Source organism: Macaca nemestrina, chromosome 11, assembly GCF_043159975.1.
Source record: "Macaca nemestrina isolate mMacNem1 chromosome 11, mMacNem.hap1, whole genome shotgun sequence".
Classification (NCBI taxonomy): domain Eukaryota; kingdom Metazoa; phylum Chordata; class Mammalia; order Primates; family Cercopithecidae; genus Macaca; species Macaca nemestrina.
In genome coordinates, this window is record NC_092135.1 from 3,022,738 (window position 1) to 3,048,680 (window position 25,943).

Here is a 25,943-nt window from a genome sequence, read left to right on the forward strand (position 1 = left end):
CTCCCTAACCAACCCACCCAAAGATCAGCGGTTGACACTATTTGCAGGGAGGTAGAATTTTTTTTTTTTTTTTAAGGTTCTCAATTCTGAGGCCCTTAGCAAAGCTCAAAAACACATGGCTACAGATAAAAACATGCTGTCGGGGTTAGGTAATTTTGAAAATTGACTACCAGCAGCTGGCTAGATGTTTACAGGCTTTGTTAATAACTGGTGTGTCTGAAGAGGAATTCGTGTCTTCAATATAAATTAATGTTCTAGAGATTACATTCCATATTACCTGTAACTAAACAGCATGGAATTCCCTATGACTGATTTTGGGGGAGAGGGTGATTGGTGATAAAGCAAAATTTGTGATTTTAGCCATCACTGTTGACTTCTGGAGTGTGAAATAAACCATCTGATCGGGTCAGTGGTGCTAATTGTGGGAGTGGAGGTGGGGGAGGTGCTCTACAGCTGCTTCTAGATCAATCTAGGTCTGTAACCTTGGCTTGAATAATCTGACTGAACTACTAAGTGGGCTGGTTGAAGGGCTTGACTCAACCAGCACCGTACAAGAATCAGAGTAGCAGCCTGAGGAATGTAATGCAAGTCCTGTCCCTTCTGTGTCTGTTTTCCTCATTAAAATCAAGCTCAGACGAGAATTCGAGGGTCTCTCTTCCTGCCGCTTATGCATTATTTCTACTCACACAGGTTCTGTATGCCCTGAAAAATTGGGGTGGGGGGGGGGGGAACTCCAATTTCAAAGCTATTGGAAAACAGAAAAGAGAGGTCTCCAGTTCACCATCAGTCCCTCAAGTTCCTGCTGCCAATCAGACCCCCTTCCCCCACTATGGCTATTCTGTGATCACATCCTGGCTCCCAACCAAAGAAATAACCCAGGGCGGATGACAGCTGGAATCTCTGGCTGGCAGTCCCACAGGCCTAAGCTCAAATCTTGGTCCTGCCATTTATAAGGCATTTCCCACTTTGTGACAGGACTGTGAATCTCTAAGGTAACCTGACCTTAGAGAAGTCATAGGTAAAAAGAGTAAACATAGTAAATGTTTTGCCCAGCCCCCAACACATGGTGCAGTGGCTGGGCGGCTGTGGTTATCTGGCCTGTCACTCAGTGCTGGGTGTACAGGGGAACACCCGCAAGCATCAAACCCGCCGGAACCTTCAGCCTTTCCGAGCACGTGAAAGGGGGCGTGGCCAGCCCTTGCGGTCCGGGCACGTTCCTTGGAGAAGCAGGACTGAAGCAAAGAGAGCATTCTCCGGAGGAGGGAACTTCTCAGGTGGAGGGAGACCACAGTGCGGGCACAGCAAGACGCCGTGGAGGAGCCCTCGCAGGAGGTCAGGCTGCACAGGCCAGACAGGATTCCCAGGACAGCCTTCTAAAGGATTTCTTTTTTTTTAGTTTTAAAATTTTACTTTTTAATTTTTTTTTTTTTTTTTTTTTTGAGACGGAGTCTCGCTGTGTCGCCCAGGCTGGAGTGCAGTGGCCGGATCTCAGCTCACTGCAAGCTCCGCCTCCCGGGTTTTTACGCCATTCTCCTGCCTTAGCCTCCCGAGTAGCCGGGACTACAGGCGCCCGCCACCTCGCCCGGCTAGTTTTTTGTATTTTTTAGTAGAGACGGGGTTTCACCGTGTTAGCCAGGATGGTCTCGAACTCCTGACCTCGTGATCCGCCCGTCTCGGCCTCCCAAAGTGCTGGGATTACAGGCTTGAGCCACTGCGCCCGGCTACTTTTTAATTTTTTAAAGCTTTTTTTTTTTTTTTTTTTTTTGAGACAGAGTCTCACTCTGTCGCCCAGGCTGGAATGCAGTGGCGCAATCTCGGTTCACTAAAACCTCCGCCTCAGCCTCCCGAGTAGCTGGGATTACAGGCGCCCGCCACCACGCCCCAGATTTTTTTTTTTTTTTTTTTTTTGTAGAGAGAGATTTCACCATGTTGGCCAGGCTGGTTTCAAACTCCTGACCTAAGGTGATCCGCCCGCCTCAGCTTCCCAAAGTACTGGGATTACAGGCGTGAGCCACCGCGCCTGGACTTTGCCTGTTTTTTTTGGCCGGTCTCTCTCTCTTGCCCAGGCTGGAGTGCAGTGAGGCGATCATAGTTCACTGCATCCCTCAAGCGATACACCCGCCTAGGTCTCTGCAGTAGCTGGGACTACAGGCGCGCACCACAACGCCAGGCTACTTTTTGTATTTTTTAGAGAGGAGGTCTCACTATGTTGTCCAGGCTGGTCTTGAACTCTGGAGCTCAAGCGATCCTCCAGCCTCGGCCTCCCAAAGTGCTGGGATTTCAGGCGTGAACCACTGTGCCCGGCCCAATTCATTTGTTGTTAAATCAACAGAGTTTACAATATGACCTTCTAAACATTGTTGACTAATGAGCTAAGATATCGTTGACTAATAAGCTACGATTATTTCCTTTATTGTACAACCTTTCGTTTTCTCCAGTGTAGAAAACAGCATCATTTTTCATTTGCATTTCTTTTTTCTTTTTTAATATATTTTTTGAGATGGATTCTCACTCTGTCGTCCAGGCTGGAGTGCAGTGGCGCGATCTCAGCTCCCTGCAACCTCCGCCTCCCGGGTTCAAGCGAATCTTCTGCCTCATCCTTCCGAGTAGCTGGGATCACAAGCGCCCACCACCATGCCCGGCTAATTTTTGTATTTTTAGTAGAGATAGGGTTTCACCATTTTGGTCAGACTGGTTTCGAACTCCTGACCTCAGGTGATCCCGTCGCCTCGGCCTCCCAAAGTGCTGGGATTACAGGCGTGAGTCACTGTGCCCGGCCGTCATTTGCTTAATTTTCTATGCATCACCCAAATGTTCCAACAGACGTGTGGTAAAAGCCTCTGAATATCATTGTCCGCGTGCTCAGAAGTATTAGATAATCCATCACAAATGAATAAAATTTTAGAAGTGTAAGTCAGTGAAAGAAATTCGACCCGGCACGTTCGGAGTCGGCTGCCCTCCTCTCCATCAGCAGGCGTTCCTGCAGCTCATCTGACCCTCTCCGCCCAGAAAGGCCTAGGGACCTACCCCAGGACGTCTGCGCGGCGAGGCGCGAGGGAGGAGAGGGAGTGCAGGGCGGCCCTGGGCGGCGGGGAGCCTCCGGGACAACACCAGCAGGTCCCCTCGCTGCGCCCCGCCAGCCTCACACTCCCGGCCCCGCCCACCCCTCGGGGCCCCTCCCAAGACCACGCCCCTTCCGTGGCCGTTGCTCCGCGCTTCCGCTTCCGGCGGCGCTGGTGGTGGCGCGCGACTCAGCGATGGCAGCAGGTGGCGGCGATCCGCGGGCTGGCGACGTAGAGGAGGACGCCTCACAGCTCATCTTTCCTAAAGGTTGGGCTCGGGGCCGCCAGACTGCCCCGCGGCACTTCGCGTGGTCGCCGCAGGCCTGGCGTTATCCGCGCTTCGCCCAAGGCCTGGCCTCGGCGGCGGCTTGGGCAGACCCCCGCGCGGCGTAGGGCTGGGGAGGGAACGTGGACCTGGGAGTGGCCGCCTGGGCAACTGGGTTATTTTATGTGATAACAAACTGCGAAGTTCCGGGCGCTGGTGTCAAAGGTAAACAAAGCCGGAAACCCAGGTGGTGAGGACAGATTTTTAAACAGGGATAGAACGTTGCACTAGGGAGAAGAGTCCAGCGTGAACCGAACTCAACTTCGATTAGTACCGAACCTCTGGGCGTTTTAAAGGAGAGTTAGGGAATAAGGATGTGGTGAGCGGGGGCTCAGGGGAGTCGGGGAAGTGAGAAATGTAAAAAAGAGGGAAGAGGAGGGTCCGTGTGAACCCACCTTGGTTTGTTGACTGCAGCATCTATCGAAGTTAGGCCCCTACCCTCCCCCAGAGGCGGAGAGACAGAGGCCTATTTTCAGCCGTTGGCTGGAACAAACAAATTATTTTGGCAGCCTCGAGTTTTCTCAGGCACGCAGTGGTTGGGGAGGGTATTCCTAGGGATGAGGACCTCAAGACCTCAAGTGATCCATCCACCTTGGCCTCACAGAGCTGGCATTACAGGCGTGAGCCACCTCGCCCTGCATTTTTTTTTTTTTTTTTTTTTGAGGCAAGATCTCATTCTGCTACCCAGGTTGGAGTGCAGTGGTGTGATCACAGCTCACTGCAGCCTCAACCTTCCCAGGCTCAGGTAATCCTCCCACCTCACTTCAGCCCCTGGAGTACCTGGAACTACAAGTGCACACCACCACACCTGGCTAATTTTTGTATTTTTTTTGTGGAGACAAGATTTCACCATGTGGCCCAGGCTGGTCTTGAATTCCTGGGCTCAAGTGGTCTACCTGCCTTCGCTGCCTAAAGTGTTAGAAAGTACAGGTGTGAGCCACTGCACCGGGCCTATTAATGGTCGTGATGACGGAACCTTACTAAAATTTCCAGATGACATACTGGCCAAGGAATTGTTTTCCTTTTTTAGCAACAGGGATTAATTATGGCCATTGTTCTTAAAATATTTGCAGAAGAGAGAATAACATGCAGATCCCCTGATCTATTTCCTTTTGTTTCCAAATAAATTGTGTGTGTGTGTGTGTGTGTGTGTGTGTGTGTGTGTGCTTTCACTTGAAAATGTTTATTGGAATTAGCCATGGGGAGAAGTCTTGGATTCCTCCTCTCCGTAGTTATACAAAAGTGTCTGAACTGCCTCCCCCATCCCCATTTTGTTGATGCCGAATCCTGGGAATGCCTCCCAAAAGCTCTGTGGTAGGTCTCAGACACCCCTTTCCTAGGCCCTCTGAGTTACAGTTTGGCTGCCTTGACCTTCCTTGGTTGAAGGGAGTGAGGGTAATGTATTAGTAGTACTTGAATATTGTTCTTAATGAGAAATAGGGACAGTTGACTAGTTTCCTGGTGGCCTAAAAGTTCCATTCCTTTCCATTTAACAAGTAATTTTGGTTTAGTGCAGAAAGGGAGGCATCTGTTTTGTTTTGTTTTGTTTTTTTGAGACAGAGTGTTTCACTCTTGTTGCCTAGGCTGGAGTGCAGTGGCACAATCTCGGCTCACCGCAACCTCCACCTCCTGGGTTCAAGCGATTCTCCTGCCTCAGCCTGAGTAGCTGGGATTACAGGCATGTGCCACCATGCCCGACTAATTTTTGTATTAGTAGAGATGGGGTTTCACCATGTTAGGCTGGTCTCGAACTCCTGACTTTAGGTGATTCACCTGACTTGGCCTCCCAAAGTGCTGGGATTACAGGCATGAGCCACGGCGCCCAGCCTGGGATGCATCTCTTAACATTGATTTTTCCAGGACCTGTAAAAGCATCAAAGTTCCAACACACCGATTTGTAACTGATTAGCTACTTCTTCCCTTTTTTGTTTTGGCCTGATGTCATTTGTTACTGTCGCTTCAGAGTTTGGAGGTCCTGCAGTCCTGATATATAATGCCTTTTCCTCTACTCATTGCTGTGAGGCAGTAGTTTCTTCTGTACCTACAGTGCCTCAGTGTTAAAGATTAAAAGAAGTAAAGTTCCTGGTATACAAATAGGCACTCACTGTAGTACATCCCCTGTTATAGGCTGGAAGACAGAAAAAGGTGTTCTGAGGTTTTTGTTTAAACTCTCCTGCCCTCAGGTAGAAAATAGCTTTTGGTTACCTATTTTTTTATTTAGATTTTAATTTTATTTCAATAGTGCTCCAGCTGTATTGGTAGCCTATTATATTCAGTAGCAATGAGTACCTTTCAAATAAAAATAGACTTTCCTCCTGACCTACCACTTAAACTGTCTGTGTTGTGAAAGGAGAATGAGGCTCTTGTCAGTTACCCAGCTTGAGAATTGGGAAGGCGTTACTCTGAGGGAGGTGTTAGTGATTTCCCCGATAATAAACAGACCTATAGCACGTGTAAATGTGAAATTGCAAGTCATTCTGGCTTTTCCTCACTGTTGCTTCCTTTTCGGTGAGGGATTATAAACATGAATTCATGTTTATGAATGGTTCCTGCTCTAGGGGAATTCACTGTTAAGAGAAGGGCAGATAAAAACGATCTCTAATACTTTGAGATAAACATCAGGAACATAAGATCCTGCAGGAACATAAGGGAGAGAGTGATTTTCCCAAGGGGTAACAGCATTTTTTAACAGAACTATTCTAGAAGTGTAGAAGGTAGCCATATATTATGAAAAGGGGCCATGGGTTTCTTTTTCTCTCAAACCTAATTCTTAAAAATTGCTTATAACATTTGTGTGGGTACAAAAATAGATTTGGGGGTACATTATTAATGTTTATTTCTAGACATTTGGCTCTTTTTAACACGTAACAATTCTTAAAATTGAGAGTATAATACTAGCATTATCGAAGTAGGAAGATGATGAGCTGATGCAGGCTAGAGGGCAGTAATTGTCAGTGTACTCTTGAAATCAGTAACTAGTCTATATGTGTCACTACTTAGTAGCATGTCTAGGTCAGGTTTTTGGTGTCAGAATCTAGTTCAGACAAGCTAAATGTTAGTGTCTCGTGAACTCCACTTTGCCTTGTGATATGTAACTGTGGGTGAATGTAAAGATGTGAGCAGCTGCAGCCATAAAAAAGAACGAGATCCCAGCCTTGGCAGCATGGCGAAACCCCCGTCTCTACCAAAATCATACAGGGTGTGGTGGTGCGTGCCTGCAGTCCAGCTACCTGGCAGGCTGAGGTGGGGGTGGGGGGTCACCTGAGCTCAGGGAGGTCAAGGCTAGTGTGAACTGTATTCATGCCACTACACTCCAGCCTGGGTGATAGATTGAGACCCTGTTTCAAAAAAAAAAATAAAAGAAGGAAATCATGTCTTTTGTAGCAACATGGATGGAGCTGGAGGCATTCACTTAAGCAATTAACACAGGAACAAAAAACCAAGTACCTCACATTCTTATAAGTGGGAGTTAAACCTTGAATACATATGGACAGAAGGGAACAACAGACACTGAGGCCTAGTTGAGGGGGTGGATGGTGCGGATTGAAAAACTACCTGTCAGTACTATGCTTATCACTTGGATGACAAAATGGTCTGTTCACCAAACCCTCACAACACCCATTTCCCCTGTATTACAGACCTGCACATGTACCCTGAACCTAAAATAACAGTTCGAAAAAAAGTAGATGTGGGGTAGGAAACCCCTGGATCTCTGCAGGGAGATCATTGTGCATTCAGATGCACAATGAACATTTAGAAGCAAACTTTTGAAGGAGTATTTTCAGCTGCCATTTATGCTTCTCACAAATAGAGTTTGAAACAGCTGAGACGCTTCTAAATTCAGAAGTTCATATGCTTCTGGAACATCGAAAGCAACAGAATGAGAGTGCAGAGGATGAACAGGAACTCTCAGAAGTCTTCATGAAAACATTAAACTACACAGCCCGTTTCAGTCGTTTCAAAAACAGAGAGACCATTGCCAGTGTTCGTAGGTGAGTGCTAAAAGAAAGTTTTTATTAATCCAAACCGTTGGACAACTGCATGTGGACTGCTGTCCCCTCCCCCTTTCCCAGGTGTCACCTGTGAATTTAAGTAAAATAATGTTGGGCTGGGCATGGCGGCTCACACCTATGCTCCTAGCACTTTGGGACATTGAGGCAGCAGATCACTTGAGGCCAGATGTTCAAGACCAGCCTGGTCAACATAGCAAAAACCTGTCTCTACTAAAAATGCAAAAATTAGCTGGGTGTGATGGTATACACCATGAATCCCAGCTACTCAGGAGGCTGAGGTGGGAGAATCGCTTGAACCTGCAGGCCAAGGTTGCAGTGAGCCGAGATTGCGCCACTGAACTCCAGCCTGGGTAACTTAGAAGACCAAAATTTCAGCCAAGTGTGGTGGCTTACACCTATAATCCACACTTTGCGGGGCTGAGGTGGACCAGTCTCTTGAGGCCAGAAGTTCAAGACCAGCATGGGCAATATGGTGAAACTCCTGTCCCTACAAAAAAAATACAAAAATTAGCCAGGTGTAGTGGCAGGTACCTGTGGTCCTAGTTACTTGGGAGGCTGAAGTGGGAGGATCATGTGAGCCCGGGAGGTTAGGCTTTAGTGAACTGTGATTGTACCACTTTACTCCAGTCTGGGAACAGATTCAAATATGACTCTCGTATTTTATATAAGTCCAGTATGTGTGATCCAAATGGTACTGTTAGTGGGGAAGTAAGGTTTTTTCGTTTTTTTTTTTTTGTAGCGATGGGGAGACTTACTGTGTTGCCTAGGCTGGTCTCAAACTCCTGGCCTCAATTGATCTCCCACCTCAGCCCCCCAAAATGCTGGGATTGGCCGGGTGCGGTGACTCACGCCTGTAATTCCAGCACTTTGGGAGACCGAGATGGGCAGATCACTTGAGGTCAGGAATTCGAGACCAGCCTGACCAAAATGGTGAAATCTCGTCTGTACTAAAAATACAAAAATTAGCTGTCCGTGGTAGCGCACACCTGTAGTCCCAGCTACTTGGGAGCCTGAGAAAGGATAATTGCTTGAACCTGGGAGGTGGAGGTAGCAGTGAGCCAAGATCGTGCCACTGCACTCCAGCCTGGGTGGCAGAGTGAGACTCCATCTTAAAAAAAAAAAAGACTCGATCTCAAAAAAAAAAAAAAACGCTTGAATTAGAAGTAAGCCACCATGTCCAGCCTATATATATATATGTGTATATATATAATTTTTTTTGATAACAGTATTTGTACATATGTGTGAGGTACACGTGATACTTTGTTACTTAGAATGTGTAATGAATATGTTAGGGTGTTTAGGGTGTTGATCATTTCTATGTATTAGGAACAGTTCAAGTCTTCTCCCCTAGCTATTTTTATTTTCTGTATTTATTCATTTATTTTAGAGACAGGGTCTCACTATGTTGCCCAGGCTGAGACGTCTTGAACTTCTGGACTCGAGTGATCCTCCTGCCTTGGCCTCCTCCCAAAGTGCTAGGGTTACAGGCATGAGCTGCTAAGCCCGACCTCCTCTACCTTTTTTTTGTTTTGTTTCATTTTGTTTTGAGACAGTCTCACTTCATCACTCAGATTGGAGTGGTGCAATCTTGGCTCACTTCTACCTCTGCCTCCCAGGTTAAAGCAGTTCTCATGCCTCAGCCTCCCATGTAGCTGAGACTACAGACATATACCACCACACCCGGCTGATTTTTTTTTTTTTTTGAGATGGAGTCTAGTTCTGTCACCCAGGCTAGGGTGCAGTGGCGTGATCTTGGCTCACTGCGACCTCTGCCTCCCGGGTTCAAGTGATCTTGCCTCAGCCTCCTGAGTAAGCTGGGTTTACCGGCGCCCACCACTGCACCCAGCTAATTTTTGTATTTTTAGTAGAGATGAGATTTCACTGTGTTGGCCAGGCCAGGCTGGTGATCTGCCCGCCTCGGCCTCCCAAAGTGCTGGGATTACAGGCATGAGCCACTGAGCCTGGCCAATTTTTGTATTTTTAGTAGAGACGGGGTTTTGCCGTGGTGCTCAGGCTGGTCTAGAAGTCCTCACGTCAAGTGATAGCCCACCTTGGCCTCTCAGAGTGCTAGAATTACAGATGCGAGCCATGACACCTGGCCGTCTAGCTATATTTAAATACTGGCTACATTTGATCCCTTTTTTCCTGTTGATTATTCTTTTGATTTTTGTTGTTTCTTTGTTTTTGATTTTTTTGTTTTGATTTTTTTTTTTTTCCTTTTGATTAGCTTGCTACTCCAGAAAAAGCTTCACAAGTTTGAGTTGGCCTGTTTGGCCAACCTTTGCCCAGAGACTGCTGAGGAGTCCAAGGCTCTAATCCCAAGGTTAGTACCAGTTGTGATAAGTTCTCTGTATACTGGATAAATTCCTACAAATAGAATTGGTGTGTCTAAAATGTGTATGCATTATATATTTGGATACATGATTGCCAATATTAAATGAAAGTGCCTTTTTTGTTCAATATTTCTTTTTTTTTTTTTTTTTTTTTTTTGAGACAGAGTCTGGCTCTGCCGCCCAGGCTGGAGTGCAGTGGCCGGATCTCAGCTCACTGCAAGCTCCGCCTCCCGGGTTCACGCCATTCTCCTGCCTCAGCCTCCCAAGTAGTTGGGACTTACAGGCGCCCGCCACCGCGCCCGGCTAGTTTTTTGTATTTTTTAGCAGAGACGGGGTTTCACCGTGTTAGCCAGGATGGTCTCGATCTCCTGACCTCGTGATCCGCCCGTCTCGGCCTCCCAAAGTGCTGGGATTACAGGCTTGAGCCACCGCGCCCGGCCTGTTCAATATTTCAAAGCACGTTTCCTGCTTATTAACAGTGTGTGAGAATGATGGTTTTATACCACACCAAGTGAGAGCAAAAATCTGAAACAGCTGGAACTTCCGTACGCTGATGGTAGGGGTGTGAGTGTTAATTACAACAGTCATTTTGGAGAGCAATTTGGCTGTGTCTGGTAAAGATGAATATACTCCATGTTCCAAATATCCATTCCTGATACATATCTCAAAGGTAACTCACACAAGTTTACAAGGAGACGTATATTCTAGTGTTCATTGCTGCACTGTTTTGTTTCTGCTTTTGTTTTTAGTAGACATGGGGTTTCACCATGTTGGCCAGGCTGGTCTCAAACTTCCGGCCTCAAGTGATCTGCCCACTTTGGCCTCCCAAGGTGCTGGGATTACAGGCATGAGCCTCAGTGCCCGGCCTCATGCTGCACTGCTAATGATAGCAGAAATTTGATCATCTCTTAGTCAATAAGAAAGTGGATAAATGAATCGTTGTATAGTCACACAATGTTTATTGTACGGCAGTGAAAACAGTCAGTGAACTAGAACCACGTGGAATATCAACATGTCAGAATGAATTCTGAGGAAAAATGGCAGAAGGATAAACACAGTGTGGTGCCATTTCTTATAAAGTCTGAAACTGTGCTGCATATTACTTACGTATCCATAAATGTGTAGTAAGTATAAAATATGTATGGCAAAACAAATTTTTTAAAAAAGGTATGGCAATGATAAATACTAAATTGAGGATGGTGGTTATTTCTGGGGAAGGAGGGAAGGTATTGGTCTAGGAAAGTAACACAGCCATCCACTTTCTTGCTTATTAAAGAACTCTGGGCCGGGTGCAGTGGCTCATGCCTGTAATCCCAGCACTTTGAGAGGCCAAGGCAGGTGGATCCCAAGGTTAGGAGGTCGAGACCATCCTGGCCAACATGATGTGACTCCATCTCTACTAAAATACAAAATTAGCTGGGCATGGCGGTATGTGCCTGTCGTCCCTGCTACTTGGGAGGCTGAGGTAGGGGAATCACTTGAACCCAGGAGGTGGAGGTTGCAGTGAGCCAAGATTGCGCCACTGCACTCTAGCTTGGCAACAGAGCGACACTCCATCTCAAAAAAAAAGAACTCTGGCCAGGTGTGGTGACTCACTCCTGTCATCCCAGCACTTTGGGAGGTTGATACCATTAGAAAACATGAAGACAGTAAGTGAAAAATGCAGGGCTGGGTGTGGTGGCTCATGCCTGTAATCCTAGCCGTTTGGGAGGCTGAGGCAGGAGGATCACCTGAAGTCAGGAGTTGAAGACCAGCCTGGCCAATGGTGAAACCCCGTCTCTACTAAAAATATAAAAATTAGCTGGGTGAGGACTGGGCGTGGTGGCTTACACCTGTAATCCCACCACTTTGGGAGGCCTAGGCAGGTGGATCATGAGGTCAGGAGATCGAGACCATCTGGCTAACACAGTGAAACCCCATCTCTACTAAAAATACAAAAAATTAGCTGGGCATGGTGTCGGGCGCCTGTAGTCCCAACTACTTGGGAGGCTGAGGCAGGAGAATGGTGGGAACCCAGAAGGCGGAGCTTGCAGTGAGCCAAGATTGCGCCACTGCACTCCAGCCTGGGTGACAGAGCAAGACTCCGTCTCAAAAAAAATTAGCTGGGTGTGGTGTCAGGCGCCTGTAATCCCAGGTACTTGGTAGGCTGAGGCAGGAGAATCACTTGAACCCGGGAGGCGGAGGTTTCAGTGAGCCAAGATCATGCCACTTCACTCTAGCCTAGGGGACAAGAGCGAAACTCCGTCTCAAAGGAAAAAAAACCTGTAAGTCAAGTGGGGCTAACTGTACAGGTATATTTTTTATACTTTTTATCTTTTATGCGTTTGAAATATTTTGTAATGTTTTATCAGGAAAAGTGGAAAAGAAATACAGATGAAAGGTGAAGGTGTTAGAGATGTGGGCAGTAGATTAGCACGCTTCAAAGAAGAGCGTGGGGAAATTGCCAGTTGCCAAATCACTCATTTCTTTTCGTTTTCTTGTAGCTTGGAGGGACGGTTTGAAGATGAGGAGCTGCAGCAGATTCTTGATGATATCCAGACAAAGCGCAGCTTTCAGTATTAATCTCCAAACATCGCTGCTGCTCGGAGAAACCGCGTCCGCAGGCGTAACACCACCTTCCCAGGCTCTGGCTGACTTGCATGGAAATGCTGTTGCAGAGGACAGTTGAGAATTCCTTTGGAGAAAACAGCCCGGCTCGGCGTGGGGTTAGGTTGCTGTTTCAAATAACTCATAGGCCCAGGACATGGAATCTTGGAGCAGCCTTGTGCAGTGGCTGCCAGTGGCTTCCTGAACGTGCCTCTGGGAAGTGTGAGATGGGGCCACACTACTGACTACCTCATTCATGGTTTTTGGCCTCCACATCATCTTTTTTCTTAATATTTCATGTTTTAATTTCAGTGCGTTTATACTTTTTGAAACTAGACCAGAATATAGTAGACTTTATAGAGAAAGACCAGTTTCACCTAGATGCTAAAGGAAGAATTAAACAACTGTTACTGGTTGAAATCCTTTTCTTTTTCTTTTCTTTTCTTTTAAATGGAGATAGGGTCTTAACTCTTACCCAGGCTGGAGGAGTGTAGTCATACAGTCATGGCTCACTGAAGCCTGGACCCCCCTGCCTCAGCTTCCCAAATAACTGGGGCCAAAGGTGTGCACCACCACTCTCAGCTAGTTTCTAAAATTCTTTATAGAGATGGGGTTTTACTGTGCTGCCTAGACTGGTCTTAAACTCCTGGGCTCAAGTGATCTCCCTGCCGTGGCCTCCCAAACTGATGAGATTAGAGGCATGAGCCACCACATCTGGCCTGAAATTCTGAAGGGATGAGAGTGTCGACAGAGCACGTTGGCATCATTGTGGCTAACCTGGGAGGCGGAAGAAGCATGCCATGGGCAGTGTTGACGAGTATTGTGGAGCTCAGAGTCCCTTGAGGTAGATGGCTACTTTGCCTTTCTTCTTGAACTGTCTTGCAGAATGTGGATTTGGGGTGAGTGGTCTTGAAGGACTCATTTAGTCACCCTCAAATTAAGATTTTTACTTCATCTTTCTTGGGCCTACACCTCCAAGGTAAGAAACAATGGTCATGCCAAAGAGGTTTGCAACTAGGTGTGCACTGTTCACTGCAGCCTATTTGTTGCATGAACTGTGGTCGTTGTGTGCCCAATGACAAGGCTATTAAGAAGTTCATCATTTGAAACATAGAGGCCGCAGCAGTCAGCGATGGTTCTGAAGTGAGCATCCTGGAAGCCTGCGTACTTCCCAGGCTGGATGTGAAGCTACATTACTGTGTGAGTTGTGCCACTCGCAGCACGGTAGTCAGGAATCGAGCTTATGAAGCCCACAAGGACCGAACACCTCCATGCCAGTGTAGACCTGCAGGTGCTGCCCCGTGCCCCCACCAAAGCCCATATAAGGAGCGGAGTTGTTAAGCACTGAAGAAAAACTATTCTCTGGAGAAAAATAAAATTGCAATTAAAATTTTTTTTTTTTAATATCATAGGCCAGGCGTGAAGTTCTGAACACTTTGAAGTCTGCAATTATGAGTGATCCAGTCTAAGCCTCTGGCTTGCTACTTAGCAATAGGTGCTTTATGATGGGCTGGTTCAGAAGGAGGGAGTCAGCCACTCTTGAGCCACTGCAGTGAAGTCACTTGATCTCAGTCTGGGGGGAAACACTTTAATAGGTAAACATTCTAGCTTTGATTTTTCTGAGGGGAATACACGTGTTTTCAATTTTGGGGTTTTTCTTTGGGGCACTTGCTTGACTCTGTATGAACTTGTGATCCAAAGAAAAAGGAGAAAGAACAATGTTGGCTTTTAAAGTCAGGATGGTTTTATGTTTGCTATGAAATAAGGCAAAAATAAAAAATTCTTATTTTTATTTTTATTTGTTTATTTTTTTGAGATAGAGTCTGGCTCTGTCGCCCAGGATGGAGTGCAGTGGTACAATCTTGGCTCACTGCAACCTCTGCCTCCCAGGTTGAAGTGATTCTCCTGCCTCAGCCTCCCGAGTAGCTGGGACTACAGGCACCTGCCACCATGCCCGGCCAATTTTTTGTGTTTTTAGTAGAGACAGGGTTTCACCATGTTCGCCAGGCTAGTCTTGAACTCCTGACAAGTGATCCTCCCGCCTCAGCCTCCCAAAGTGCTGGGATTACAGGCGTGAACCACCGCACCTGGCCAATCTTTTTATCCTTGAACAACTTCCCTTCTTTGAACCTCATTGGTGTTCTCAATTATGAAATATGGATAATAATAGTATTTGCCCCATGGATATTTTGAGAAGGTTGAAAAACAAGAGCCTAGAAATGTCTGACATATAGTATGTTCCAGTAAATGTTCACTATTAGCTTCTCAGGCAGGTGAGCTAGTATAGATAGATGATTAAGTCAGCTTGCTTCATAGAAATTAGTGCAAGAATTTGGTAGCCTACCAACTGACAGTATCAAACTTAGAAAATAAATGAAATTGGGCCGGGTGTGGTGGCTCACCCCTGTAATCCCAGCACTTTCAGAGGCTGAGGCAGGCGGATCACCTGAGGTTGAGAGTTTGAGACCAGCCTGACCAACATAGAGAAGCCCTGTCTCTACTAAAGATACAAAATTAGCGGGGCGTGGTGGCGCATGCCTGTAATCTCAGCTACTCTGGAGGCTGAGGCAGGAGAATTGCTTGAACCTGGGAGGCAGCGGTTGTGGTGAGCCAAGATTGCGCCATTGTACTCCAGCCTGGGCAACAAGAGCAAAACTTTGTCTCCAAAAAAAAAAGTCTGGGTGCGGCGGCTCACACCTGTAATCCCAGCACTTTGGGAGGCCGAAGTGGGTGGATCATGAAGTCAGGAGATCGAGACCATCCTGGCCAACATGGTGAAACCCTGTCTCTACTACAAATACAAAAATTAGCCAGGCGTGGTGGCGGGCACCTGTAATCCCAGCTGCTTGGGAAGCTGAGGCAGGAGAATCGCTTGAACCTGGGAGGTGGAGGTTGCAGTGAGCCGAGATCACGCCACTGCACTGCAGCCTAGGCAACAAGAGAGATTCCGTCTTGAAAAAAATAAATAAATATAATAAAAAGCAGCTCATACTAGGGAATTACTTGGTACAGCAACCTCATGCTGTTATAGATTAAAAGCCTGGTCAGCTATTCTGCTAGACAGTCAAATATTGTCTGCAGGGCTGGACAGCATATTGCTATTGAAAATAGCTACTAGGAGACCTTGCGCAATCTGTGAAACATTGTTAGGCTCGTACTATGTAAAAATCAGGAAAATTTGGGAACATACTGATATAACAAAAGATGGGTTGTCAAACCCTCACTTCACCAGAAAGCTAAATTAACCAGATAAGTCTTTCTGAAAGTTTTAGTGTCTTAGTTTGTTACTGTGCTATAACAGAATACCTTAGACTGGGTAACCTATAAATAATAGGAATTTATTTCTCACAGTTCTGGAGGCTGGCAAGTGCAAGATCCAGGTGCTGCTACGTTCAGTGTCTGGCACGGGCGGCTTTCTGGTCCAAGATGGTGCCTTTTTTCGGCATCTTCCGTAGGAAATGAACACTGTCCTTATGATAGAAGGGTTGGAAGGACCAGCCTTTTTGTTTGTTTGTTTGTTTGTTGATACAGCAGGGTCTTGCTCTGTTGCCCAGGCTGGAGTGCAGTGGCATGGAGTGCAATGGCATGATTAATGTTCACTGTAGCCTCAACCTCCCGGGCTCCAGCGACCCTCCCACCTCAGCCTCTTGGATAGCTGGTACCACAGGCACGAGCTACCATGCCTGGCTAATTTTTTTATTTTCTGTAGAGATGGGGTTTCGCCATGTTGCCCAGGCTGGTCTTGAATTCTTGACCTCAAGCAGTCCACCTGTTTCCACCTCCCAAATGCTGAGATTACAGGCATGAGTCACTGTGTCTGACCTGCAGCCTCTTTTATGAGTGCATTAATCCCCTTCATGAGGGATGTTCTCTCATTACTTAATCACCTGCTAAAGACCCCACCTCTTAATACTACATCAGTGATGAGTTCAATGTATGAGTTGGGTGGGAGGAGGCACATTCAGACCATGGCATCTAGTCATTCTGGTTTTATTAAAATTTATTAGACTTGAGGCATGAAAAGGAGCATGCTAGATCGGACTTCAGCATCGATGAGCTGCCTTAGTAATACTGTAACAAAAAGCACTAAATATGCCAGTGGTGTGAGAGAATATTTTTACGGAAAATTTTATACTTACAGAAAATTTGGAAAGACTAGTACGTTGATACCTGTGTGTTCACCACCTTGATGTAACGGATAACATGCTATTTGCTTTATATGTATTTCATTGCTAGGAATCATTTGAAAGCAGTCAATATGATACTTCATTCTGAAATTCTGAAATAAGTATGCATTTTGAAAATATAGTTTCCTCTATAACGGGCACTATAGCACTTAGGAACATGGACAAGTATTTCATGCTATTGAATATCCGGTTCATATTGAAGTTTTCCTTGGGGAGAGTTCTGGATCAAAGGTCAGTCCCAGTAGTGGTGTAGTTTAGTTGTCCTTGGGTCTAACCTAACAATGGCGGTGAAAAATATTAAGGAAATATCTGTGGTTACAGCTCTCGGGTTTCTGGAACAATCTTTGACTCGATAAAAGCCCCTGTTTGCAGCTCCTGAATGGAAGATGGGACTAGAGAGACGGCAGGTCCTGGGTAGATTCTGATCAGTATTTGTACTTACACCTGGCTCTCCTGTCTTCGCCAGTGGAAGAGCAGTTTGGAACTAAGCAAGGAGAATGCACATTCGATGACAGCAGAGTGGGGGCAGATCTGCTCGAGTCCATCAGACGTGGAGCAGGTTCAAAGCAGCCGTGTGAGCCTCCCTTCCATTGTGTGGCGCTGCATACTTACCAGCAAATGTTTAGTGAGCCCCCATTTTGAGTCGCGTGAATGTGGAGCTACACGGAGAAACAAGAATGCCTGAAATTAAATAATTTGAGGAGAGAGCTTCATGGGATAGGGGTGAGGGAAACAGCCTAGGAGACGACGGGGAATTGTGAAACATTGACAAGCCAAAGCTGTCAGACAACTTCCTTTGAGATGGGCACATTCCATACCTGAACTGTCCAGTGTACTAGCCACTGACTGCATGGAGCTTCTGCATATGGTAGGCTAATGACTTAGGAGCTGGATTTTAAGTTTAAATTTTATTTTTCAGATAGTCTTCCTCTGTCAACCAGGATGGAGTGCAGTGGCACAATCCCGGCTCACTGCAACCTCCACCTCCAAGGTTCAAACGATCCTCCTGCCTTAGCCTCCTGAGTAGCTGGGATTATAGGCACCCGCTACCACACTCAGCTAATTTTTGTATTTTTTTTTAGTAGAGACAGGGTTTCACCATGTTAGCCAGGCTGGTCTTGAACTCCTCACCTCAGGTGATCTGCCTGCCTTGGCCTCCCAAAGTACTGGGATTATAGGTGTGAGGCACCACGCCCAGCCATAAGTTTAAAATTCTCATAGTCACATGTGGTGGGTGGCTAATGTATTGGACAGTGCAGCTCTTAGCTACCAGCAATGCCCTGCAGGGCACTGAGATCGAAATTAATTTCAGCAAGATGAACAATGCCCACAAGAGCAGCAGCGGCAACAGGAACGTTATCAGATTTAATAACAATTGAGATCCCCCAAATTCTGAGATCTAAAGATGCATGTTACTTTCACTGAATCCTGTGTTTCTGTGTACCCTAAATTCTGGTTTTAGAAGTCTGCCTCTTTGGCCAAGGCGGCTCCGGACGAGGCCCCCAACAACAGCGCCCTGAGGTGGCAGCGGTGGTGCCTGCGGGGACCACTAGCAGCCGCGGGCTGAGGGGAGGTCGGGACCCAGGCAGGGCCACTGTATCCCACCAGAGGAAGGCCAAGTATCCCTGTGGGGGAGGAGCAGTCCCCATGCCAGGCCTCCCAATGTCCCCAGGTCTCAAAATCCCCATCTCCCGTTCAGGGCAAGAAGAGTCCGCAACTCCTATGCCAACAACTGATAAAGATCCCAAAGAAGAAAAAGAGGCAGATGATTGTGCCCTGTTTCAGGAAGTTTACATTGCTGCATCCAGACCTAGCCGGGGGTGGCGCAGTAGGAGCAGGACATGTGTTTCTCCTCATGTGATACAGAGAACACCTGAAGCTCTCAGTGCAAGACCGGTTCATTGCAGCTCATCTGCAAATCAGAACCAAATACAGACCAACTCGATTATGATGTTCGAAAAGCATCAGTCTCCAGGTGGCATTAGCAAGGAGGAAGAATCAGTGAGGAGGAGATGCCATTCGAAGATGACCCAAGAGATGAGACCTACAAGCCCCTCTTAGAAAGGGAGACCCCAAAGCCACGCGAAAATCAGGGAAGGTGAAAGGAGAGAAGGAGAAGAAGGAAATTAAAGTGGAAGTAGAGGTAGAGGTAAAAGAAGAGGAGAATGAAATTAGGGAGGATGAGGAACCTCCGAGGAAGAGAGAAAGAAGATGGAAAGATGGCAAAAGTCCACATTTACCCAGAAGGAGAAAAAAAGCCTCCAACCCAATATGTCCATTGTGAGATGGAAGGATGTGGAACTGTCCTTGCCCATCCTGGCTATTGGCAGCACCATGTTAAATAGCATTTGTTGAAAAAAAATATGTGTGTCTCCATCCCTCCTGTGGACGACTCTGTAGGCTCCAGAAGCAACTTCTATGACATGACAAACATCATACAGATCAAAAGGATTTTATATCTGTGAATACTGTGCTCAGGCCTCCAAGAGTTCCCACAATCTGGTAGTGCACCAGATGATTCACATTGGCGAGAAACCATTATCACAGTGTGAGATCTGTAAATTTACTTCTTGACAAAAGGCATCTCTTAATTGGCACATAAAGAAGCATGAGGCCGGGTGCCGTGGCTCATGCCTATAATCTCAGCACTTTGGGATATCAAGGCGGGTGGATCACCTGAGGTCAGTTGGAGACCACCCTGGCCAACACGGTGCAACCCCGTCTGTACTAAAAATACAAAAATTAGCCGGGCGTGGTGGTCCATGCCTGTAGTCCCAGCTACTCTGGGGGCTGAGATGGGAGAACTGCTTGAACCCACGAGGCAGAGGTTGCAGTGAACCGGGATCGTGCCACTGCACTTCAGCCTGGGTGACAGAGTGACACTGTGTCTCAAAAAGATACATAATTACAGCCAGGTACAGTGGCTCATGCCTGTAATCCCAGCACTTTGGGAGGCTGAGGTGGGCAGATCATGAGGTCAGGAGATGGAGACCATTCTGGCTAATGTGGTGAAACCCTGTCTCTACTAAAAATACAAAAAATTAGCTGGGCATGGTGGTAGGTGCCTGTAGTCCCAGCTACTGGGGAGGCTGAGGCAGGAGAATGGCATGAACCTAGGAGGCAGAGCTTGCAGTGAGCCGAGATTGTGTCACTGCACAGCACTCTGTCCCAAAGTGCTGATAGGAGCCACTGCGCCCAGCTGATAACCTGTTTTCTAATTAATTTTGCCTTTTCAGTGGGCATAGAACCTGTGTGTTGAATTTCAGTCTGGGCGCCATGGCTCATGCCTATAATTCCAGCACTTTCAGAGGCTAAGGCAGGAGTATTGCCTGAGCCTAGGAGTTATGAGACCAGCCTGGGAAGCATAGCAAGACCCCGTCTGATTAAAAAACAAAAAGAACGAAAGGAAGACAGAAGGAGGAAACCCAACACGTTCACCTTTTAGGTTTCCAATATTTATATTTTGTAATGCCCTACACAGGGATGCTTCCAGATTCACAGACTGATGTCTTTGTAAATTCAGACCAACTTGTGTTTCCCAAGTCATATAAACACCCTGACGGCCGGGTGCGGTGGCTCACGCCTGTAATCCCAGCACTTTGGGAGGCCGAGGCGGGCGGATCACGAGGTCAGGAGATCGAGACCATCCTGGCTAACACGGTGAAACCCCGTCTCTACTAAAAATGCAAAAAATTAGCCGGGCAAGGCGGCGGGCGCCTGTAGTCCCAGCTACTTGGGAGGCTGAGGCAGGAGAATGGCGTGAACCCGGGAGGCGGAGCTTGCAGTGAACCGAGATCGCGCCATTGCACTCCAGCCTGGGCGACTAAGCGAGACTCTGTCTCAAAAAAAAAAAAAAACAAAAACACCCTGAGACCACGCATGTCCCAAATGCGTTCTCTTTATTAATACAGAGTTTAACACATCTTCATATTCAAAGGGAACTGGAAGTTATCAGGTATTTGAAAACCAATGCTTTTTAAACTCAGCAGTGACAGAAGAAATAAACGATGGAAAGACTTGATCATGTAAAAATTTAAAACTTCAAAGTCACTTTTTTTTTGGAGATGGCCTTGCTCTGTTGTCCAGGCTGGTCTATGAACTTGTGGGAAACCACCCATTTCGATCTCCCAAAGTCCTGGGATTACAGGCATGAGCCATTGCATGCGACCAAAATCACTAACATTTTAGGAAGTCAATAGACTGTCTAAAGATTTGATAAGATGTATAGCAGAGAACACAGACAAGGGTGAAGATATTTATTTGTGGCTGGGCGCAGTGGCTCACACCTGTAATCCCAGCACTTTGGGAGGCCAAGGTGGGCGGATCACCCTGAGGTCAGGAGTTCGAGACCAGCCTGGCCAATATGGCAAAACCTGGTCTGTACTGAAAAATACACAACTTAGCCAAGGCGTGATGGTGGGCACCTGTAATCCCAGCTACTTGGAAGGCTGAGGCATAGAATTGCTTTAACCCGGGAGGTGGAGGTTACAGTGAGCCATTGTATTCCAGCCTGGGCGACAGAGAGAGACTCCATCTCCCCGCTCAAAAAAAAAAAAAAAAAAAAAAAAAAAGATGTGGGCCAGGTGCAATGGCTCACGTCTGTAATCCCAGCACTTTGGGAGGCCAAGACGGGAAGATCATGATGTCAGGAGTTCGAGACCAGCCTGGCCAACATAGTGAACCCTGTCTGTACTAAAAATACAAAAAATTAGCTGGGCATGGTGGCCATGCCTATAATCCCAGCTACTCGGGAGGCTGAGGCAGGAAGGCAGAGGTTGCAGTGAGCTGAGATCACGCCATTGCACTCTAGCCCAGGCGACAGTGCAAAACTCCTTAAAAAAATAAAAGATGTATATATCAAGACCTCGGCTGGGCACCGTCGTTTATGCCTGTAATCCCAGCACTTCAGGAGGCCAAGGCAGGAGGATTGCTTGTGGCCAGGAGTTCAAGACCAGCCTGAGCAACATAGTAAGACCCCATCTCTACACACACACAGAGAGAAAACTTAGCCAGGCAGAGTGGTGCATGCTTTTGGTCCCAACTACTTGGGAGGCTGCGGTGGGAGGATTTCTTGAGCCCCGAAAGTCAGCACTACAGTGAGCTATGATTGCACCACTGCATTCCAGTCTGGGTGACAGAGCAAGACCCTGTCTCCAAAAAAAAGAAAATCAAGAGCTCAATTTTTTTTTTTTTTTTTTTTTTTGAGATGGAGTCTTGCTCTGTCATCAGGTTGGAGTGCAGTGGCACGATCTCGGCTCACCGCAACCTCCGACTCCCGGGTTCAAGCGATTCTCCTGCCTCGGCCTCCCAAGTGGCTGAGACTACAGGCGCCCACCACCACGCCCAGCTAATTTTTGTATTTTTAGTAGAGATGGAATTTCACCATGCTGCGCTGGCTGGTCTTGAACTCTGGGGCTCAAATGGTCTGTTTTACTCAGCCTCCCAAAGTGCTGGGATTACAAGTGTGAGCCATCATGGCTGGCATTTATTTATTTATTTATTTTGAGATGGAATCTTGCTTTGTCACCTGGGGTGGAGTGCAGTGGAATGATCTCGGCTCATTACAACCTCTGCCTCCCGTGTTCAAGTGATTCTCCTGCCTCAGCATCCTGATTAGCTGGGATTACAGGTGTGAGCCACCATGCCTGGCTAATTTTTTTGCATTTTTGGTAGATACGGGGTTTCACCATGTTGGCCTGGCTAGTCTTGAACTCCCGGCCTGAAGTGATTCGCCCACCTCAGTGTCCCAAAATGCTGGGATTACAGGTGTGAGCCTCTGTGCCAGGCAAGAACTATTTATATTCTTTTTTTTTTTTTAAGCTATATCTGCTGGAATGGGATTTATTTTATTTTATTTTATTTTATTTTTTTGAGACAGGGTCTTAAAAGTTATGTTATAGACAAAAATAGAGCTCAGTAATATATAAAAAGTGACATGCATGTTTATATATCAGAATCTGGGGGGTATACAATTTTTTTGATTCCAGCATCTCCAGCTCAGGCTGGAGTGTAGTATGTGATTGTCGCTCACTGCAGCCTCGAACTCTTGGGCTCAGGTGATCCTCCCACCTCAGCTTCCCAAGTAGCTGTGACTACAGGCACGCGCCAATGTGCCTGCTATTTTTCATTTTCGTTCTTTTTGTAAAGACAGGATTTCCCTATGTTACCCACTATGGTCTCAAACTCCTTGGCGCAAGTGATCTTCCCGCCTCAGCCTCCCAAAGCACTGGGATAACAGGCATGAGCCACTGCACTGGGCTCATGAGCAACTTCTTTGTGTCAGGTGCTGTTGTATACACATGGGGATATAATAAGACAGGATGCCAGCTCTCAGAGTCTACAGCCTCAGTGTTGCAAGATATATATGTGTATATATATAGAAAATGTGCTGTTTCCATGGTTTCCTGTGTTAACTGTTTTCCTTTTCCAATTTCCAGTACAGTGTTATTTATTCCTTTGCCATTTTCTTTTTTTCTTTTTTTTCCGAGACAAGAGTCTCTCTCTCACCCAGCCTGGAGTGCAGTGGCAGGATCTATGCTCATTGCAACCTCTGCCTCCCGAGTTCAAGTGATTCTTCTGCCTCAGCCTCCCGGGTAGCTGGGATTACAGGTGCCCGCCACCACGCCCAGCTAATTTTTGTACTTTTAGTAGAGATGAGGTTTCACTATGTTGGCCAGGCTGGTCTCGAACTCCTGACCTCAGGTGATCTGCCCGCCTTGGCCTCCCAAAGTGCTGGGATTACAGACTACAGGCATGAACCACTGCACCCAGCCACCATTTTCTTTCTTGTACCATTTTGGAAATTTTATGACATATATATATATATATATACATTTTTTTTTTTAACCAAGTATTGTTAAATTTTTAACACTCTTTTTTTTTTTTTTTTTTTTTTTTTTGTAGACAGGGTCTTACTCTGTTGCCCAGGCTGGAGTGCAGTGGCAAGATCTCAGCTCATTGCAACCTCCGCCCCTGGGGCTCAGGCAATCCTCCTGCCTCAGCCTCCTGAGTAGCTGGGACTACAGGTGCAAACAACCATACCTGCCTAATTTTTTTGTATTTTTTGTAGAGATGCGGTTTTGCGATGTTGCCCAGGCTGGTCTCAAATTCCTGACCTCAAGTGATCCACCCACCTCAGCCTCCCAAAGCATTGGGATTACAGGTGTGAGCCTCGACTCCCAGCTACCATTGTCTTTTGACCTCTATTGTTGCTGATAAGAAATCTGAGTCTAGGGCCTGGTGCGGTGGCTCACACCTGTAATCCCAGCACTTTGGGAGGCCGAGGTGGGCAGATCACGAGGTCAGGAGTTGGAGATCAGCCTGACCAACATGGTGAAACCCCATCTCTACTGAAAATACAAAAATTAGCTGGGCATGGTGGTGGACGCCTGTAATTCCAGCTACTCAGGAGGCTGAGGCAGGAGAATCTCTTGAACCCAGGAGGTGGAGGTTGCAGTGAGCTGAGATCGTGCCATTGCACTCCAGCCTGGGTGACAGAGTGAGATTCCTTCTCAAAAAAAAAAAAAAAAAGAAAAAAAGAAAAAGAAATCTGACAGTCTCAATATTATTCCTTCACAGATAATCTGTTGTTTCTAGTTGCTTTTATGGTTTTGTCCTTGTTTTTTGTGTTTTACAACCTCACTACAAGATGTCTGGGTATGGCTTTATTTTTGTTTCTCCTGTTGGAGTGTTACTCCTATTGGTGTGTTTCTCCTGTTGGAGTGTTACTCCTATTGGTGTGTTTCTCCTGTTGGAGTGTTACTCCTATTGGTGTGTTTATCCTGTTGGAGTGTTACCATGCTGCTTCCATCTGTGGATTCATGGCTTACACTTTGGGACAGTTCTTAGTCACTGTCATATTAACTGCAGCAATTTTTTCACTCTCCCTCTTCTCTCCTTTTTCTTTGAGACGAAGTCTTGCTCTGTCACCCAGGCTGGAGTACAGTGGCTTGATCTCGGCTCACTGCAACCCCTGCCTCCTGGGTTCAAGTGATTCTCCTGCCTCAGCCTCCTGAGTAGCGGGGATTACAGGCGCTTACCACCATAGCTGGCTAATTTTTGCATTTTTAGTAGAGATGGGGTTTCACCATGTTGGCCAGGCTGGTCTCAAACTCCTGACCTCAGATGATATGGCTGCCTCAGCCTCTGAAAGTTCTGGGGTTTCAGGCAGGAGCCACTACACCTAGCCTCCCTCTTCTTTCCTTCTTGACTTTTATTCAATCTATACGGTGTTTAACGTTCTTGTTCTGTCTCTCAGCCTCTCTTACATATTTTGTGTTTTTAAAAATCTCTTGGTGCTGTATTTTGAGTGATTTCCCTGAATCTATCTTTTAAACCACTAAGTCTTTATTCAGCTATGACTAATCTCCTCTTTAATGTGTCCACTGAGGGTTTTTTTTTTTTTTTTTTGAGACAGAGTCTCCCTCTGTCACCCAGGCTGGAGTGCAGTGGTGTGATCTCGGCTCACTACAACCTCCGCCTCCCGGGTTCAAGTAATTCTCCTGCCTCAGCCTCCTGAGTAGCTGGGATTACAGGCGTGCGCCACCACGCCCGGCTAAGTTTTGTTTTGTATTTTTTGTAGAGACAGGGTTTCACCATATTGGCCAGGCTGGTCTTGAACTCCTGACTTTGTGATCTGCCCATCTCAGCCTCCCATAGTGCTGGGATTACAGGCGTGAGCCACCGCGCCTGGCCTTTATTTTTATTTTTTTAACAGCTTTGATCGGACGCAGTGGCTCACACCAGTAATCCCAGCACTTTGAGAGGCCAAGGCTGGTGGATTACCTGAGGTCAGGAGTTCGAGACCAGCCTGGGCAACATGGCGAAATTACTAAAAATGCAAAAATTAGTGGGGCGTGGTGGTGGGTGCCTGTAATCCTAGCTACATGAGAGGCTGAGGCAGGAGACTCGCTTGAACCTGCGAGGTGGAGGCTGCAGTAAGCCGAGATGGAGCCAATGCACTCCAGCCTGGGCAACAGAGCCAGACTCCATCTCAAAAATAAATAAATAAATAAACGGTTTCGTGGAAATATAATTTACATACCACAAAGTTCATTCATTTAAGGTACACTAATGATCTGTAGCATATTAACAGAGTTGTGCAACCATAAGTTACTTTTATTTATTCATTTTTATTTTTACTTTTTTTTTTTTTTGAGATGGAGTCTTGTGCTGTCGCCCAGGCTGGAGTGCAGTGGCCGGATCTCAGCTCACTGCAAGCTCTGCCTCCCGGGTCCACGCCATTCTCCTGCCTCAGCCCCCCGAGTAGCTTGGACTACAGGCGCCCTCCACCATGCCTGGCTAATTTTTTGTATTTTTTTTAGTAGAGACGGGGTTTCACCGTGTTCGCCAGGATGGTCTCGATCTCCTGACCTCGTGATCCGCCCGTCTCGGCCTCCCAAAGTGCTGGGATTACAGGCTTGAGCCACCGCGCCCGG

General features: G+C 46.8%; 1 protein-coding gene and 1 pseudogene across 2 annotated transcripts; both read left to right on the forward strand.

Moving 5' to 3' along the window:
- Positions 1 to 3,217: 3,217 nt before the first annotated feature.
- On the forward strand, positions 3,218 to 14,111 carry LOC105492416 (RNA polymerase II subunit D). Of its 2 annotated transcripts, XR_011609650.1 has the most exons (5): positions 3,218 to 3,330; positions 7,199 to 7,379; positions 9,628 to 9,723; positions 10,706 to 10,857; positions 12,217 to 14,111. XR_011609650.1 is itself a non-coding variant. In XM_011759481.3 (4 exons), the coding sequence occupies exons 1-4, from the start codon at positions 3,258 to 3,260 to the stop codon at positions 12,293 to 12,295; spliced, it is 429 nt and encodes a 142-aa protein (XP_011757783.1). In that variant the 5' UTR covers positions 3,218 to 3,257; the 3' UTR covers positions 12,296 to 14,111. The 2 variants fall into 2 exon arrangements, 1 of the variants encoding a protein (XP_011757783.1); XM_011759481.3 differs by lacking the exon at positions 10,706 to 10,857.
- Positions 13,563 to 19,864, forward strand: LOC105492417 (E3 ubiquitin-protein ligase ZFP91 pseudogene; annotated as a pseudogene).
- Positions 19,865 to 25,943: the final 6,079 nt, after the last annotated feature.